At 38.9% G+C, this 19482-nt stretch overlaps 1 protein-coding gene across 1 annotated transcript in view; it reads left to right on the forward strand.

Annotated features, from left to right (window-relative positions):
• The window catches only part of GPM6A (glycoprotein M6A), a 113287-nt gene that overhangs the window by 70890 nt on the left and 22915 nt on the right, over window positions 1-19482 (forward strand). Inside the window, exons 2-3 of the mRNA XM_065837630.2 lie at window positions 263-455; window positions 17440-17596. Coding sequence (XP_065693702.1) covers window positions 263-455; window positions 17440-17596 — 350 coding nt within the window. The remainder of the gene's footprint in view (window positions 1-262; window positions 456-17439; window positions 17597-19482) is intronic.

Raw genomic sequence — 19482 nt, forward strand, 5'->3', positions numbered from 1 at the left:
CATTAAGCTGCACAAGGAATTAATTGTTTAACATCTCATGTTAATCAGATGACATGTCTACGTTTAATAGGTCAAGTGGAAACCGAGAGAAGTCTGAAGTTGAATTAGCCTATATCCTTTCACAGATCTGACATTATGAGTTGTTATATGTAACCTAATCTCTCCTTGGCCTGCAGTCTTCAGTTTTCAAAAGTGTTTCTTGAGCATAAAATCTTTATTGCTTTCTTCATACAATGTATTAACACATACTGTTTTCTTGTAGGGTGCTTTGAGTGTTGCATCAAATGTCTGGGAGGTATTCCCTATGCATCTTTGATTGCTACCATCCTGCTGTACGCTGGAGTTGCACTGTTTTGTGGTTGTGGACATGAAGCACTTTCAGGAACTGTCAACATTCTGCAAACCTACTTTGAGATGACAAGAGCTGCAGGAGATGTTATTGATGTCTTTACCATGTAAGTTGATAGCTTCTTTTGATTGTTTCCTTTTAAAACTGCTGAAAAATTCCACAGGGAATATAAATTTGACTCAAGAAAATGTGTTGTAATGAGAATCCTAGAAAGAATGATTTGCATAAAGTCAGCAGATGAAATTTTGACAGAGCTTAAATTTTAATATTTACAGCAATTTGTAATACTACTTAGTATCCCATAGTTATAGTTTAATTTACTACTAACGTTACTTCACATAATATTAATGAATCTGTTCCATACATCCTTTGTTTTACCCTTTTTATCCTGTGACAATTTATTTGCTGAAAGATGTAAAAAAACTCCAAACCAAAACCAAACAAAACCCCCATAAAATTCAACAGAAACTCTACACTCCAAAGAGATAAAGGAGGAGCATGTAACATGTGAATTATTTGTTCTGGGAATAAACACAATAAAGAAGTAACTGGAGAGTTGTGTAGAACTCTGAGACTTGAAATATCAAAACCCTCTTGCCTCTGTTTTTTCTACAATTCGTCTGTTTTGAAGGTTTCATGCTTTGCTACTCCTGAAAACCTATTTCTGGAAGGCCTTCATTTTGTTGAACATTTCCTTCCTTTTAGTAAATTAAGTACATTTAATAAAGCAGTTTACTGTAACCTGAAATTAAATGACATATTTTCTAATCTCTTTAACAATGTCCATTTAAAACATGATTTTCTCAGATATTTGAAAACCAAGGTCTTATCTGGCTGTTAATGGTAATAACTAAAGCTGAAGAATCCTATCCTCAAATTCATAAGCCTTTTCTTTCATGAATGTTTGTTGGAGAAGTTAAGTGATTTAATCATCTGTCAAAACAGGGACACCGTATGATGGATGGTTCCATGATAATAGCAGCTTATTGCTTAGCAGTGGTCAAAAAGTAAATCAAGTACCAGGAACTACTGGGAAAATAATAAAGAATCAGAGGAGTATGCCATCTTTCATCCATATCATTAATACTATGTGCAATATTGGTGCCCTAAAGGAGGCAAAAAAGGATGAATAGAGTCATAGAACAGAGGCTATGTGGATAAAAAATTAGTATAGTAGGACTCTTTAATTGAGAGAGAGGGTGATTAAGAGCTGTTCATTGTTTGAGACAGGAAAACAGACAAGATATATATTTTATCTGACTTGGTACCACTGTTGTCATGATAGCTAGAAACAGAATCTTAAAACTCTCAACTTGTGTAGTGCCATATTATCAACATGATTTCCAAAGCTTCTTTGTGAGTGTTAGCTGTATTGTTTGTGGAATTAGTAGCCAGAAGGCATTATGTACCAAATAAGTGTGTCACTGCTATGCCATATCCAAATTTCTTCTTAGGACCAAAGAATTTAGATGTTCTTTTATAATCATATTAATAATAGATTGGGTTGGTGGGAAATATGTGACTTCTGCATGGCCTTTTTGCCTTGTCATTTAGAATAATGGATCTGACTTGACTTGGCGGCTAAGGTTCATTGCTATCCTGAATGAAAGATCAGTCATTTTATTAGGCTCTAACTTATTTTATTAGTCCCCAGGAAACCATTAGCACAGAACAGCCACAAATCGATGGTTTCTCTTCATAGTAAGTTTTCCAGCTTCCCTCTGTCAAATACTTCAGTGAAAATATCAGTCAGGAGACATAGTTCAAATCCATATAATGCACTGAAAATGATTAAGGAACTGTAGAGGTGATTTTTTTTTTTCCTTGGCATTTAATTGTTTGGCTCAGCTAGTAGCTTTTTTATTTGTTTGGGCTTTTTCTTTGCTTAAAGATACACTAGACTAAATTCTCTCTTTGGCAGACCTGCTGGAGTAAAAATTTCAGTTTATTCAGTTGTGAAAGATGTCTCTAAAGTTATGTCTTAAAGGTAGGAGGAGTAAATATCATGACTAAAAGCAGATAAGCCATTGCTTTTAACTGGATAAACTGTATGAGTCTCAAAGAAATGTGCATATGCTAATTCTCTATGTGCTTTTTAAAATAATTTTTTAGGGAGAAGAAATGCTTAATATTTTGTTACAACTATTGATTAATAGTGTATGGCACAAAAGCCCTGTGGTAATTACATTGCTTTGAAAGGCCAAAAAGCAGAAAGAAAACAATATGCAAGTAGAAACAAACAGTACAGTGGCTATATTCTTAAAACTATACATATTGAAATGGAACTAAAACCTAGTTTGTTGTTGTTCTGATTAGAAATAATAAGAATGAAAAACAAACAAACAAAACCAAACCAAACCAACAAAACAAACAAAAACCCCCAAACCACACAAAACCAAATCAACAAACCAACCAACCAAAAACCAACCAACACCCAAACCAACCAAACAAAAAGTGTGTCCTACTAAATTATACTTCTTTATTTATGACATTTTGGCTCTTTATGCTTCTAGTGCTGTGAAGTGTCTCAGGCTGACCTGAAGTCTGTTCTTCTGTGAAAAATGTGCTAGGCAGGTGCTACAGTGGAGTGAAGTGTGTCAGATGCTGTTTAATCACACTTATTGTTTCTGTCTATATTTTTATTAGCACAGTGGATTTCAAATGTCATTCAGAATAAAAATCAGTCCCAATCTGAGAGCAACTTATGTGGGTGCTAAGCAATAAGGGCTTTTTAAACTGTTCCCACTTCTATGTTTGTTCTGAACTGAAATAACACAACTCACAAGCCAACCTGTACCTTTTATCTTTGTCAATACAGCAACCCATTGGAAGTAAAAAGAACCAGCAGACTCCTGTAGAGAGAGTAGGGCATAAACAAGATCTGAAACACTCTTTAAGTACCTAAAACAAAAGCCCAAGTATCTAAATCCAACAAAGCCATTAAGAAATGTACATATCAATGTCTCTGAGAGCATCAACAGCCCTGCTTGGCTTCCCCTCAACTTGCCTATGGTCCAGGATCCAATTTCAGCCCAGCTTGGGGCTCTCAGTCCCTTACCACAGACTCACCTGGCCATGGGCCTAGGACTGCCCTGGCTGCCCTGCTCCCTGGCTGGGGTGCTGGGATGTGTCCTAGGTGGCTCATGGGGACCTGTCATCCCTTGTGGTATCCTAGTGCCTAGGGAGAGATGAATTAATTATGAACCTGCAATACACCTCGAAGTCCCCCTGGGGGGCTATGCCTTTGGGGGTTCAGCCAAGAGCAGCAGCCCCATGGAGTAGAAGAGGAGGTCTGAATTGCTGGCCCTGAACCATGATCGCTGATTCCAGCTCCCTGGACTTCTATCTGAGTTCAAATAATATACATCAACTGCCGTTCATATATCCTTTGGAAATACTAAAAAGTACTAATTATTTATGATTTTAAAAAAGAAGAGCAAGTTTGTGTCTGGTTTTAAGATTCCTTCTATGCCAGACAGTTAAATCAATTTTCTCAAATGTATTATTTTATTTCAAATTAAAATATGGAATGCATATAGTCAATAATTCTGAGGTATTTGAGTTGTCATGGGGATATTCTGGATTGGGTAGAGACAGTGCTTTTATAACACAGTTTTACAGTAAAGAATGCTCTTTCACTTGCTTGTTTTGAGGGGGAAAAAAACAACCCCAAATTTGGCCTGTAACATGGTCCTAAAACCAATAGTTTCTGAGAAGAATGATTTTTTTAAAAAGGATTTTGTTTCAAAGTACTGGGTTACAACCTGACTTGATTTTCTTCAGGGTGATGCAGGTAAAACAGATACTCTAAACTCTTGAAAACTAAAATAAATCAAATGTATCCAAATTCATGACAAGACATACTGTACAGACAGGTATTCCTTATGGAGAGAGCATATCTTCAAAAATCACAAAGCTGAATGAGGTAGACTCTTCACTCTTTACATAGTCATTTCTAAATACTTGTTTATAAATATAAATATTTTGTAAATGTTTATAAAAACATTCAGAATTATCAGTGAGTGACCTTTTCATTGGAACTAATTGCTATTGCTTTTTGAATAACGCTTTTGAAACTTCATTCTCCGTAGTCCCAGACTACTTTACTGTCAACATTATTACGACTCTAATTGTAGCTGCTTTTCCCACAACCCCAGGTGATGAAATGCCTTTTTGGGGATTTAAGTTACACAAGTCATAATATGTTCTTTGAGATGTGGATTCCTTGAGTGTGCATAGTGTAGTTATTTTAATTCCTTGTGATTCAAAGAGATCTGACAAAAATTACTATAGTCAGAGCTAATTCAGGTCATTGCAAATTTGCTTCCTTTTAAAGGTGTGAAACCAAACAGTAAACTAAATGAATTTACAATCTGTAAATCTGTTGTCACGATCTTCTCTGCCGGAAGTGCCACAAACACTCTACTGGAGCCACCTTCTTCCTTTCGAAATGTGGAAGCCTGTGTTTCAGATGCTGTTGTGTACAAGCTTGACACTTGTTGATAACCTTTCTGTTAGTCAGTGTATAGTCATTTTTTTAATTAAAAGGATATAATTTAGTAATGCATGCATGTATGTGCAACCGTTTGCAGAAAAAACAAAAAAAAAACATGTTTAGAAGCTTTTATATCCCCCCTCTTAGCGTTTTAAACCAACGTTTTGAGCGGTAGATAAATGGATGTTATTCTGATCTTCTACTGTTCTTTTTTTTTTGTTGTCTTTGAAGCTACCACAAGTTAAATATTGGTAGCACTAAAAATACTATTGTTATAATCAATAATGTTACACTAATATTTGGAGATGACCCCACTGGTTCTGGGCACCAGTTCAGCTATCTGAGCCTATGAATGGGAAGAAGAGATAGGAAAGAAATGTAGATGTACACAGTTGGCATACACCAAACTAGCAGGATGACTGCCTGTGGTTGAAGTTCAGGCTTGTATGATCATTAGTTTGAGATGTATACTACCTTTTTGTTTTCATGCTCCTGTTTATGTAATAATATCCAAGTAGTTATTTAAACAATAGTTCACTTTTTCGTTACATAACAAATGAATATATTATCTAGGGAGTGTAATCTAAGGAATTTTTAGCTTAATATCTGTAAAATAAAATATAAAATATAAAATTATTAGCTTTATATAAAATCATAGATTTATATAAAGCTAATAATTTTTAAAATATGCCTTCTTAGAAGTATGTTTAATCTTAGATAATAGACTTTATTGTTGCATTAGGTCAATTTGATACCGCTAAAATATCTGAAAAAAAAAAGTTACGTATCTGAAGAAAAGTTGTAAATATAAGCAAAAATATTTTATTGCAAAATATTTTACAAATGCAATGCTTGGAAACTATGCTTAAAATCCCTGAATATTATTACTTTGGTACATGGGAAGCGTAGTTTCTTCTGTGACAGCGAATCTCTACCAATTAATCTCATATCACCTAAGTAATGTAGAACTTGTAGTTCGATATGCAATACTCTGTGTCTACTGTGTCTACTGCATAGGCTGATAATCTCGCACTATGAAAAACAGACAACAGTGGGCTGAGAACTGCCTTATTCAAACCTTCTTCAGAGACTCTGGTCTCTTGATGTTTTTGAGATGTGAGCTCTAAAGATGCAGTCCAGAGTTAAGCAGAAGAGTCATAGGACTATATAGACATTCGAAAGCAGTGCTAACACAATAGAAAGTGATTGGTAGACCTAAATACTTGGTGCTAATAACTTGCTGTTCATACAGTATTTATTAGAGGGATTTATTCTGGACTCAGTGTTACCTGATACAATGGACTGAACACCCATTAGTGGCTGGAGTGCAGTAGGAGCACTCCTGGAGCATACTTCCCATTTAGCTTAATTGGAAAGGAATCCATGTTGTGCACTCTGAAAACCATGATGCAAACCATATCTCAATAAGTAGGGACAGATGCAGCACTTGCTTAAAATAAAAATCCACTCCTGAGGAAAAACGCTAATGGGGTGTACCTATAATACCTGCTGCTGTAGGGTTAAAGGTTTGTTCATGGAGCTCAGTGCTAAAAAGACTTCTAACTAGGCTAATGTGAGTTTCCACTGATAGCACTCTGAGCTCTTGTACCTGGATTCTGACTCTGTGTAGAAGAATGACTTTTTCTCTTCAAGGAAGGCCTAACTTTGGCCCATGTGTCTTGTTTGTTTGTATATTATAATTTGACAAGAACCACCAGAGAGAACATTAAGTCATTGAAGGATGTTTGTTTGTTGCTTTTTTTTTTTTTTTTTTAAATGTCATTGACTTAGGGAGAACAGTTTCTATTTCACTGAAATGCCTCAGTCACAGATGAAAATTAACACTGGGCAAACATAACATATTAAAGATTAAATGCAGAAGACAACATTTTAGATCTGGTATCATTTGATAGATGCACCAGTTTTGTGGTTTAGACTCAAATATTTAATGATTATTTAAATTCTTATGCTGTGTCCTTTCCTGTTGCAAGGCAGTTGCAAGATTCATAGGGCAGAAAAATGGTTTTCACTGCTATTGCTCCTCTTCCATTACCTTGCAATTCTCTACTGCTTTGGAAGTGTTCCTTGAAAACTCAGCTCAACTCTACTATTCCAAGGAAGCAAACATCAAACTTTCAGAGGATGATGATTTAGGGTTGTATTCTGCATACCTGCAGACAGTTGTACACAACAAATTAATCTCTTAAAATCAATGGGATCTTATGACACATAATCTTCTGTTCAGAGTAGAATAATAAAATCTTGTCCTTACAGAATGTGAGTGTAAATTGCATATTATAGTATGATGATCTCTTCTTCATATAATCCTAAATTTGGCTTTAGTTAGTGCAAATGGCTTGTATGATTGTGTACAAAATTTCTTCCAGACATACAGAATCAGGAGTTTCTGTTTTGCTTTTGTTATGTTTTATTTCTACTTTAATAAAAGAAAAATACATTTAGATGTTTGTTGCTCTTATCCTTTGTCTACTGTTAATCCTTTCTTCTTTTATCATTTCCTGGCAAACTTTAATTGAGCATTCTGTACTCCAATTTTGTTTTATTTCCACGTGAAATTTAAAAGTACAGACTCTGTATTAACCTAATCCCAGAAAAATCCCTCATGGACCTATGCTGACATTTTCTTACTGGTTTCATCTTTCACTTCTCCACAGTGAGGATATTTCTGTTGCTTTTACCTCATTTATGTTGTCACCTGGAGTTTTTTAGTCTTACTTTGCAAGTAGCACATGATTATTAATAAATACTTCTTTCTCCCTGCTGGTAATTTTTGCCTTTTGAAGTTTGCCTTTGCTTGTCTCCTCCCTTTGTTAACAAGTCCTTTATGCTTCTTGATACCAACTCTCTTCTTTGCTCAAACTGCTTAAGTGAATAATGTCATTAATTTACACCAATGAATTGTTCCCGGATGGTTTGCAGGAGAGCCTGAGCACCTCTTTTAAAATCTTCTGTGGGGCATAGCTTCTGCATACCCTAAAGAAATGTTCTTGCTTGCAAACATCTGCTTATATCTTGTTTGTCTTCGAAAAGTACATTTGCAAAACTGCTGCTACAAGCTTCAGATTGCTTGAGGACGCAGGCTGCTATCTCAGTCTCTTAATATCCTCTTAGGATGAGTCCCTCAGGGGGCAAGAAGATCAGCACGAAGGCCAGCATTACTGTTTTATGGAATAATAGACATTATTGTGTATTTGAGATGTGAATGTCAACTATTCAAAGTTCTTCGTGATTGAACAAAATAAATAAGTAAAAAAACCCAACCAAACAAACAAAAAAACCCCTGAAAACACAGTAGAACTGACTTAGCCCAAAAGTAATGATTACATGAATTTCTCATCTTTCTAAATTGTCTATACCAGCTATAACAAGAAGAACAAGAAGGTAATCTTTAATTAGGAATTGTACTATGATAATCTAACCTCCTTGTAAGTACTTTGATAGCTTTGGTATTTTATTTTCCTTATTATGTTCTTTTATCTTGGAAATAGGTATAATTACCTGAATCTACTTGCACTCAGAGCGTATAGGTACAGTTTGTTGGCAGTTATAGGATATTCTGTACCTGTAGTATCTGAATGTCATTACCTATGTTCACAGTATCACAGTATGTTTGGGATTGGAAGGGACCTCAAAAGATCATCTAGTCCAATCCCCCTGCTGGAGCAGGAACACCTAGGTGAGGTCGCAAAGGAATGTGTCCAGGTGGGCTTTGAATGTCTCCAGGGAAGGAGACTCCACAACCTCCCTGGGCAGCCTGTTCCAGTGCTCTGTTACCCTCACTGAGAAGAAGTTCTTTCTCAAATTTAAGTGGAACCTCTTGTGTTCCAGCTTGATCCCATTGCCCCTTGTCCTATCATTGCTTGCCACTGAGAAGAGCCTGACTCCATCCTCGTGGCACTCACCCTTTATATATTTATAAACATTAATAAGGTCACCCCTCAGTCTCCTCTTCTCCAAACTAAAGAGTCCCAGCTCCCTCAGCCTTTCTTCATAAGGAAGATGCTCCACTCCCTTAATCATCTTGGTTGCCCTACGCTGGACCCTCTCCAGCAGTTCCCTGTCCTTCTTGAACTGAGGGGCCCAGAACTGGACACAATATTCCAGATGGGGTCTCACCAGGGCGGAGTAGAGGGGAAGGAGGACCTCTCTCGATCTACTGACCACCCCCCTTGTAATACACCCAAGGATGCCATTAGCCTTCCTGGCCACAAGGGCACAGTGCTGGCTCATGGTCATCCTGTTGTCCACCAGGACCCCCAGGTCCCTTTCCCCTACACTGCTCTCTAATAGGTCATTCCCCAACCTATACTGGAACTTGGGATTGTTCCTGCCCAGATGCAGGACTCTACACTTTCCCTTGTTAAATTCCATCAGGTTATCCCCCGCCCAACTCTCCAGCCTGTTCAGGTCCCGCTGGATGGCAGCACAGCCTTCTGGCGTGTCAGCCACTCCTCCCAGCTTAGTGTCATCAGCAAACTTGCTGATAATACACTCAACTCCCTCATCCAGATCGTTAATGAATATATTGAATAATATTGGCCCCAGTACTGACCCCTGAGGCACTCCACTAGATACTGGCCTCCAACTGGACTCCGCACCATTGACCACCACTCTCTGGCTTCTCTCTTAAGCCAGTTTGCAACCCACCTCACTATTCTATTGTCTAGACCACACCTCCTCAATTTAGCTGTGAGGATGCTGTGAGGGACTGTGTCAAAGGCTTTACTGAAGTCAAGGTAGACCACATCCACCGCTCTGCCATCATCCATCCACCTTGTTACATTCTCATAAAAGGCTATGAGGTTGGTCAAGCATGACTTACCCTTGGTAAAGCCATGCTGACTGCCCCTAATGACCCTCTTATCCCTGATGTGCCTTGAGATGACACCAAGGATAAGCTGTTCCATTACTTTCCCAGGGACAGAGGTGAGGCTGACCGGTCTATAATTACCCGGGTCCTCCTTCTTGCCCTTTCTAAAGACTGGAGTGACATTTGCTTTCCTCCAATCCTCGGGCACCTCTCCCGTTTCCCAAGACTTGGCAAAAATGATGGATAGCGGTCTAGCAATGACTTCAGCCAGCTCCCTCAGCACCCGCGGATGCATCCCATCTGGACCCATGGATTTATGGACGTCCAGACTATTTAATTGTTCCCTAACCCAGTCCTCATCGACTAAAGCAAACTCCTCCATTAACCTGGCTTCATCCGGGGTCTCAGGGGTACAGGGTTCCCCAGGACAGCCTCCAGCGGAGTAGACAGAGACAAAGAAGGCATTCAGCAATTCTGCCTTCTCTGTGTCTTCTGCCACCAGGGCACCCACCTCATTCATCAGTGGGCCTACATTGCCTCTGGTATTAGTTTTATCTGCTATGTATTTGAAAAAGTTCTTCTTGCTGTCCTTGACCCCTCTCGCCAGCTGTAATTCTAAGGAGGCCTTGGCTACCCTAGCTGCCTTCCTGCATCCTCTAACAGCAGCCTTATATTCCTCCCAAGTGGCCAGTCCCTGCTTCCATGACCTGTAAACTCGCCTCTTCTGCTTGAGCATACCCAACAGATCCCTATTCAACCACGCAGGCCTTCTGGCTCCCTTCCTCGACTTCCTACGTGTGGGGATGCTCTGATCCTGAGCATGGAAGAAGCAATCTCTGAATGCAATCCAGTTCTCTTGGGCCCCTTTTCCTTCAAGCAGTCTTGCCCATGGGATTTCCCCCAGCAATTGCTTGAAAAGGCCGAAATTAGCCCTGCCAAAGTCCAGGGTTGCAATTCTACTTGCTATTCTGTTCCTGCCACATGAGATGCTGAATTCCACCATCTCGTGGTCACTGCAACCCAGGCAGCCCTCAACCTTTACTGCTTCGACCGGACCCTCTTTGTTAGTGAGGATGAGATCCAGCAGTGCACCTCTCCTGGTGGGCTCCTCCACCATCTGCATGAGGAAGTTATCATCAATGCACTGGAGGAACCTCCTGGACTGTGGCTGGCTGGCTGAATGGTCCTTCCAGCAAACATCAGGGAAGTTAAAATCACCCACAACAACCAGGGCCTGTGACTGTGAGGCCACTCTCAGCTGCGCATAGAAGGCCTCATCAACTTCCTCAGCCTGATCTGGTGGCCTGTAATAGACACCTACAACAGTATCACCCCTGCCAGCCTGTCCCTTGATCCTGACCCATACACTCTCAACTCGTTCCTCATCCGCTCCTGGGCAGAATTTAGTACATTGCAGTTGCTCTCTCACATAGAGAGCAACTCCACCACCACGCCTGGCTGGCCTGTCTTTCCTGGAAAGGGCGTAGCCATCCATGACCACATTCCAGTCATGTGAACTGTCCCACCACGTTTCTGTAATTGCCACCAGATCATAATCTCCCGACCGAACATAGGATTCTAACTCCTCCTGCTTATTCCCCATGCTGCGCGCATTGGTGTACAGGCATTTCAGGGAGCGAGCAGAGCACACCAATTTCTCCCTAGGGGCACAGGAGGCCACCCGGTCCTCATCTGTTTTAGAATGCTGCCCCACTGGGGCAAGCCCAACTACAACCCCATCCCCCTTCGAGCCTAGTTTAAAGCTCTCCAAATGAGCCCAGCTAATTCCTGCCCCAGCATCCTTTTGCCTCTGCGAGATAAGCCTTTCCTGCGTAACACTGTCCGGACTGGAGTCTTATAAAACCAGCCATTATCAAAAAAACCAAAGCCCTGCCTGTAGCACCAGTCTTGGAGCCAACCATTTAGAGACTGAATTTTCCCATTCCACCCCACATCGTCACTTCAAGAGGGAAGGAGTGAAGAGAAGATCACTTGAGCCCCTGAATCTTTCACCATCCTTCCCAAGACCTTGAAGTCATTCTTCATTCCCCTCAGACTACGGGAAGCAACTTCCTCCCCATCTGTCTGGAAGACCAGCAGTGGGTAGTAGTCTGTCGGGTGCACCAGTCTGGGGAGCTCTCTAGCAATATCCTTGATCCGGGCTCCAGGTAGACTACAGACTTCCCTAAGATGAGGGTCAACCCTGCATATTGGGCCCTCTGTTCCTTTCAGAACGGAATTTCCTATTACAATCACCCTTCTATCTTTCTTATCAGAGGTAGTCTTCAGTTGTGTAGTCAACCGCCTCTTCCTACGTGATCTTGTAGGCAGGCTTGGCACCACCTCCTCACCTACCTCTTCTTCAAGATCCAGGGCCTCAAACCTATTACGGAGGGGCACCTGGGGAGGCAAATCAGGCAGGGAGGGGGGCTGCCCGTGATGCCGAACTGGAATAAGCTTCCAACCCTCATCTTCTTTTAGGTCATTTACCTCTGCCCGACAGCGACAAGGGTGGGGCTGTCTCAGGACCTCCGCCTCTGTCCAGGAGGGCAGGAGGTCCATCTCCTTTTCGGGGGTACCTCCCTGGGGCCTTTCCGACCGGCACGTAAGGGTGTTACTCCACCAGTCGATCTCCCTTTCGCACTCCCTGATGGACCTCAGCGTCTCAACCTCCTCCTTAAGCTTCACAACCATGTTGAGCAGATCTTGCACCTGCTCACACCTCACACAAGTAGAGTGCTGGCCTCCCTCCTCCGGCAGCAGCAGGCTCTGGCACTCCTTGCAGCCGGAGACCTGAACAGCCACCGTTTGGGACAGAACCTCAGTCTGCGTTGCCACAGTCTTTTTGAGACATGCTCTCCTTCTGGAGGCGACCATGGTCATCAGCGGTCTCGGACGCTGGCAATAAGTCGGTGGGAATGACAAACAACAAGTGCTCTCTGCACCCCGCTGCGCTAGCTGCCACACCCGCTGCGCTAGCTAGTTGCTCCTCTCTGCACCTGGTGGGCAGCGACTCGCTGCCCTCCCAAAGGTTTTTTCAAGGCAAGGGGAGGAGGTGTGGTCGCCGTCACCGTGGGAACGCCCCCCGCCACGTCAGCCGCTCTCTCGCAATGGCTACCGGGGCTGCGGGGGGATCAGGACCGCCGGGAGTCACGCTCTCCGTGTACGTTTCCCTCTGGGCTTTCTAATCTCGGCTAAACCTCGTAGTCGACTGAACCTCGCCGGCTCTGGCTCTCGCTGCGCTGGCTCCGAACAGCTGACTCAATGTTGGTGAAGTTATGTTATAAATTCGGGAAGAGGAATGTGAAGCAGAATTATAAATGCTGGAAAACTAGTTCCACAGTAATAACTAGTACACTGATGGGCTAGGTCAACCAAAATCTCTGTAATGTTAGTGTTTTATAGCTTGTCCAGGCTGAAGCGTACACATACTCTATTTGAATAAGAATTTTTTCTGGAGAGCATGAGAATCATGTGTCACAGTGAAAAGTGATGTATTCTTTTGCTGCTGCTAATTGCAGATAAAAGTCTGCAATGCATTCCCCTACTGACGAAATTCAAGAACTATATCCCTAGCTAGTATGTAGAGTGTTCCAAAGCAACACTAAGTAATTTGGGTAGAAAAATATATATGGATGTGCATTAGCTGGGTACTGACCTTCAACACTGAGGGTAGAAAGTGTACCCATGGTTAGACTGAGTAGTGTAAATGCTTCAGGGCTCCTACAATTTGCAGTTCCTTTCAGGACACAGTAAAATATAAAGGGTCAATGTTAACAGCTTTTCTTGGCTTATCTGTTGGGGTAGTAGATCAATTTATTATGGTGAAGCACATCTGGTTTACTCCAGTGAAGCAACTTTTTTATACAAGCCTAAAACATTATTACTTCTACACACAATAAACAGAAGCTAATTATGAATAGTGAAATATTTTTCAAACAGGATATAGTGATTGTAGGTTTAGTTGACTGCAGTCTCAAGAACAAAAAAATAATTCGTTATAACACGTTTTTCACAACAGCCTGCTAAACATAGACATGATCATTCAACAATTAATCTTATTGCTTGCTGGTTTATTTTATTGTTTAATTCTTGAATTTGCAAAGCACCATGAAAATACACAGTAGGAAATCTGCAACATTGATCTAACTCACTGAGAATGATTTCACTGACCTCTGACTTGTCTCTGCTGGGATAGTCTAATCTGTTTTCAGCTACAACTTGTTCATTGAGATGTTAGCATTGATGGCTTCCATTAATAACTTCCATCAGAGGGAGAAAGTGTTTTCTCTAGAGCTATTTTAATATTGATCTTGTTAGATGAAATCCAGATTCACATTAATGAATTAGGAAGTCTGTTTAATATGGAATAATTAATGAGCCGGTAGAAGAAAAACAACTGAAAATTGAAATACCAACTTGATTTAGATCATAAATTGAAAACAGTGGTATTTATGTTTTTGACATTTCTAAACATAGTATTAGGAAAAGCAGACCTGGAACCTGTGGAGCATCTACAAGATTAAGACAGTACACAAAACATGGTTTATATTATTATATTAAAAAAAAAAGCCTTTTAATAATTTCAAGATGATTTTCACAATTAACTTATGTTTAGATAATCATCCAGCTTATTCTACCCAGCAACCTAGGCTAATATGTGAAGACTGGATGATAAATGCAAATTTGTTAAAATCAGGTTTATCTTCGCAATCTTCATTGACTGCCTTTTAATATAAATGTTTCATGACCTTAATTATACCATTATATAATATTCATAGGACTCCTGCATTTAGTGAATAGGTATTCAAGATTTCTTTTTGTTCTCCTCATTTAGTGTTGCTGTAGTCTTAATATATATCTTTCCAGTCCTGTCAGGAGCACAAAGTTTATCTTTATAAATTTTTCTCTTCTGCTTTACTCCTTACCCGCCTCTTTCTTTCCATTCCAACCCACACAAGCGTAAGCCCTACTTGTACTTAATTTTTGTCCTTATCCATTTCATCCATTGGCTTATATTCATCACCCTTTCTGCCATTCCCTTCTACGTCCCTGGTTGATCTCATGTTCCATCTGCAACATTAGAGACTTTGCTGAAACACAGATGGCAATTAATCTCTCTGAGTTCATCCACAAAGAACTAAATTTTATTTCAAAGAAAGGCAGTCTCCATTTTACAAGTCCTTTATTTTATTATCTATTAAAATTTAATTGCAAAATCAAAACTTACGTGAAATTTATTAGATGCTGCAGAATAATTTAATACGAACGCTCTCTTAAAAAAATATAGATGTATGAAATGTTACAGTTGTATATTTTCTTCAAATACAGCACCCACTAAATATATTGCAATATAATTCTATCTGACTTTTAAGAGGTAGTTGAATAATTGTTTTTAAATTTTGTTTGTATTTTTACTCTGCGTTATACAAGATCCTTTCTCCTTGCAATAAGTTGATATTTCATCTCATGTAGTCTGATCAGTAGAGATCTTACTACTTCTCCCTGTAGAGAGTGTATGAGGAAGAAGTTGATTTCTATATTTGGCTACTGTATAGCTACACATGTTCCTGTCTAGTGAAAGGAAGGCCTAAGTGAAAGTTATTCCTTTATTACACATAAGGCTGAGGAAAAAGCAGCAATCTTTTAGTACGCTTTTTGATACAAGCAGCTCAGTGGGAGGCTCAGCACAGATGCTTTAAAAGGCCTGAAATAGTCTCTGGACCTCCCCAATGTCTTGATCCCTTTAGGGCAATGGTAGCTTTTGATTTCTACAGCACTGAGCTCAGAGAGGTCTGTGGGGAGCTGCTGCTGACAGAACCTCCCACATTTCAGCCACTGGTGGAGGTCACAAAGTTGATGTCTGTTTGTTCCCTGTAAATTTGTTTTCATCAATAATGAGACGATAGGCTCAAAGTACTGTTTTCCTGTTTAAACAGTGTTTACTATAAAATTAAAGAAGTAAGATTTTTTTACAGTGTAATCAGCAATTATATGTACTAAAATAAATTTCATCTTCACACCATCCAACAATTGTCTATAGTGTTAAATTTGTTTCACCCTTTTGAGTAGTTCATGTATCTATTCCATTCAGATATCAACTTACCCTAGTTTTCACTTGAGTATAAAAGAAAAACTGATATAGAATAAAGCTGAGGAAGCTTTGTTATTGGAATGCAAGGGAAAAACATATCTAGTCTCATTCCCAGAACCCTTCATTTATCGCCTTCTGAAAAAATACTGGAATATGTGCCAAAAGGATTCATTTATAATACTGCTCCCACTCTGAGTCAGGTCATAAGTTTAATGGCATTTTTATGAGACTAACTCAAGCTTAAAATACTTCAGTGAAGTTATAGACACAGTCACACATCTGAAATATCAAATGTAAACTTGAATCTGACTTTGAATCTCTTGAAAACCATCCAAATTCAAAGATCTTTCAATGGAGTTTTAAGCTTTTTATTGTATTTTACATGTAAAGTATGTATTGAGAGTTGTGTTTGGCATGGTGATGAAAAGTGTGATCCTAAAGAAGTATTATAATTAAATATTTATTTTCATAACAGTACAAGTATTAATCTTTTTTGGTAGTTGTTTGGTGCATGTCAAAATTAATCTTGCAGATCCTAATGTGTTTCTGGCTTATTTTTTGTCCTACTTGGTTATAAGCTGTTGCTATCTTGATCTGGACAATATAACTGGAACTTAACAAACATCTTAAACATACCTATTATCCATTTTCTTTAGAGTTGCACAGCTCCCACCATGTCATATTGATAAACTGGGAGCTTATTGTGGCTAGTTTCTAGAGAAGTTCTAAAGTAGGAAACATTGAAACCTGCTGATCCAAAGCAATGGTCATGGGGAATGTTTCCAACTTTAGAGTAAACACTCAGAGCAGAGAGATGCTTTCAAACATATTTTCATAAATCCTGATCAGCAGAGAACATGTAGAAGGCAGAGTATCCTTGAGCCGCTGTTGAGCTTCTAGACAGTGCTGGGCAGGACAACCACATGATAACCCAGGTAAATCTTCTTTGTAATAAATTGAGCCTTCTGGGGCTCTGCATGTTACACTGTAAGCCATCCTTCCATTTCTTGAGCTTTGGTCTGTGAAATGATTTCTTTTTTTCAAGCCCCATTATAGAAGAACTCAAGATGATCTGACCTTATTACTTTTGTAATAACACGTTTCTGGTTTGAAGCTAGGGATCTCTCTTGATGACTTTATTATTCTGTGTCAGATACTTTGTCTATTGCAGAATAAGTGGAAAAATGATAATGAGGAGATGATAACACAGAATGACATTGCAGCTTGAGAACTACTTGTACATTTAGAAAGATTTATTGAATATTGTAACAAAATATACTTTCTATAACCTAAGTGCCGGATATAGTGTGTTACTCATGAGATGTGTCAGATTCTTGTTTTCTTTTTCTTTTATTTTTTTCTTTGGTGTTTTATTTAGAGAAAAATTAACTGACTTTTAAATTATTCTGACAAATTATGCTGTCTTGCCTACACCAGTCCATTTTTACATTTTATTAAATTAAATGTCCCAGTGTTTTTTATATCAACACTATTGTATTCCAAAATTCACGCCTGTCCTCAGTTTCAGCTGTCATTATAGCACATCAACACTGTAGCTGATGCCAGTGTAGCAGCTTTGAGGCTTCGGGGGTCTATTTACCGCACCCTAAAATTTCAGAGTCAGCTTTAAATATTTATGCAGATAAATAATTTTTGCTGTTCCTATACAGGATTGACATCTTCAAGTATGTGATATATGGTGTAGCAGCTGCATTCTTTGTATATGGCATTTTGCTGATGGTGGAGGGATTCTTTACAACTGGTGCCATCAAGGATCTCTATGGGGATTTCAAAATCACCACTTGCGGCAGATGTGTCAGTGCCTGGGTAAGTGGTTAAGAAAGCTTTTGTACTTATGATAATTTCAACATGTTTTGTACATTTGTAGTGGCTCATGATTTTTTTTTTTCTTTAATGTTTTCTGATACTTCAGTTAAGTGGTTAAAAATCATAGCAAAGGAGAATAGAAATGTCAGAAATGTTCTCTGCGTAGGTTAATCACATAGCAACTCTTGCTAAGGAGTAATTAGTTCCATTGGTTGAATGGGAGAACTTATTCTCTTCTTTTTGGGACAGGACTCATAGTCAGCCTTCAGCTCTACTGGGCAATAAATATTTTTTTTACTAATATTTTAACTGTTATTTTAGAAGTCTTGCCTGTTCCTCTTTGGGACAAGCTAGGACCTGTCATCCGATTTTGTTTTATATTTAAATGGCAAGCAGCCCATGATTTAGTCCGGTATTATCTCTTGTTTGGAGAGACAATTCACTTATGATCCTGGAAACCTTAGATTCAAAAAATTCTGATTTGCACCTGGACTTACACAAAGGTTTCTCATACTAAAACTGCTGACTATTTGAACTGGAATTATTTTAAGGTGTCTTTTCAATATCAGGTAGGTAACTGTTTTTGTATTTGACTTTTCTGCATCTAAGGTAAGAGACCTGAACACTTGGTAGCTTTGGAGTTGGATATTTTTGCAAACATTATCAGTTAAAAAAAATCATGTTTTCTGATGAAAAATAAACAGCTAAAACCAGCCAGGTAGATCTGGGTGTTAAGGTACACTTAATGTTATACTATATTTACAATAACTGATATATAAAAAAATAGCCAGAAGAGGGTTTCCTATTGTAACCTCCTACAAATGTCAACATTCGTTAAACAGGAATACAGACTAGGAACAATTATAGACAATAGAGAATATTTTCCAGTTACACTAAAGTCTATGAAAACCAGTATTTTGGTTATTCTGACATTTAAGGTTAAACTGAATACAGATAATCTACACACTGGAAATTGGAGAATGTGGGGAATATGCCATCCCTCCATAGATGTAGCATGCTCCACAGTAATGCTGCTTTTTCAACTTTTTTTTTTTTTCCTATCAAATGTCATTGTGTGATTTTGGCACTTAAACTAAGAATTGTTTTAAAGCCCTTAAATAAATGTATAAAGACTGGCAACATTTTAAGTAAAGAATAATCATTGCTTATACCAACACTGCTTTCGTCTTCTGGAAAGAAATGTCTAATCTATATTCACTGAGAACCTACTAAGCTAGTTCAAATTCTATAGAGAGTAGCACATTTTTTAGAACATTATTTTTTCTTCACAGCTACCAGAGGTGCCTGTGCATATTATTGCAGCAGACCAATGCTGCATCCTCTCACACCTTTGATGCCCTTGCAGTATAAACTGTATTTCTGTAGTATGTGTCTAGAAAAAATGAAGAGTTAAGCAGCTGTTCTGTGGTTAATATCACTGTTATTATTAAAGATTCATCAGATTACTTTCTTCAGCATTTTGCTTTCCTCATAAGTAATTTCTAATGTTTGTGTTTTATTTTAAGAAATCTTGGGTTGATATGTGTTGTGCAGCTAAGATTAAGGCTGTATACTATTTATTATGACAATTAAGATAAGTCATCAATCATTTTGAGTTAAACACATTGTTCTTATTATTCTCTAAGTTAGTGAAAGTTTTTATCTTTTCCTTGAAAAATAAAAAAATCTGCAGTTTGATTCCTTGTATTATTCTGATGATATATCAGTAAGACTGTTATACAAGTGTCTGGAGCTATTTTGGGTTATTGTTCTGGCTTTTACTTCTGTGCTCTAGAGGTCTGAGAGTAAGACAGTATATACAGAAGTATTGTCAATTAAAACTTGAGATCTTTTTTAACTAGGTTTATTTTTATTATCGCATATTT

Source organism: Patagioenas fasciata, chromosome 4, assembly GCF_037038585.1.
Source record: "Patagioenas fasciata isolate bPatFas1 chromosome 4, bPatFas1.hap1, whole genome shotgun sequence".
Taxonomy (NCBI): Eukaryota; Metazoa; Chordata; class Aves; order Columbiformes; family Columbidae; genus Patagioenas; species Patagioenas fasciata.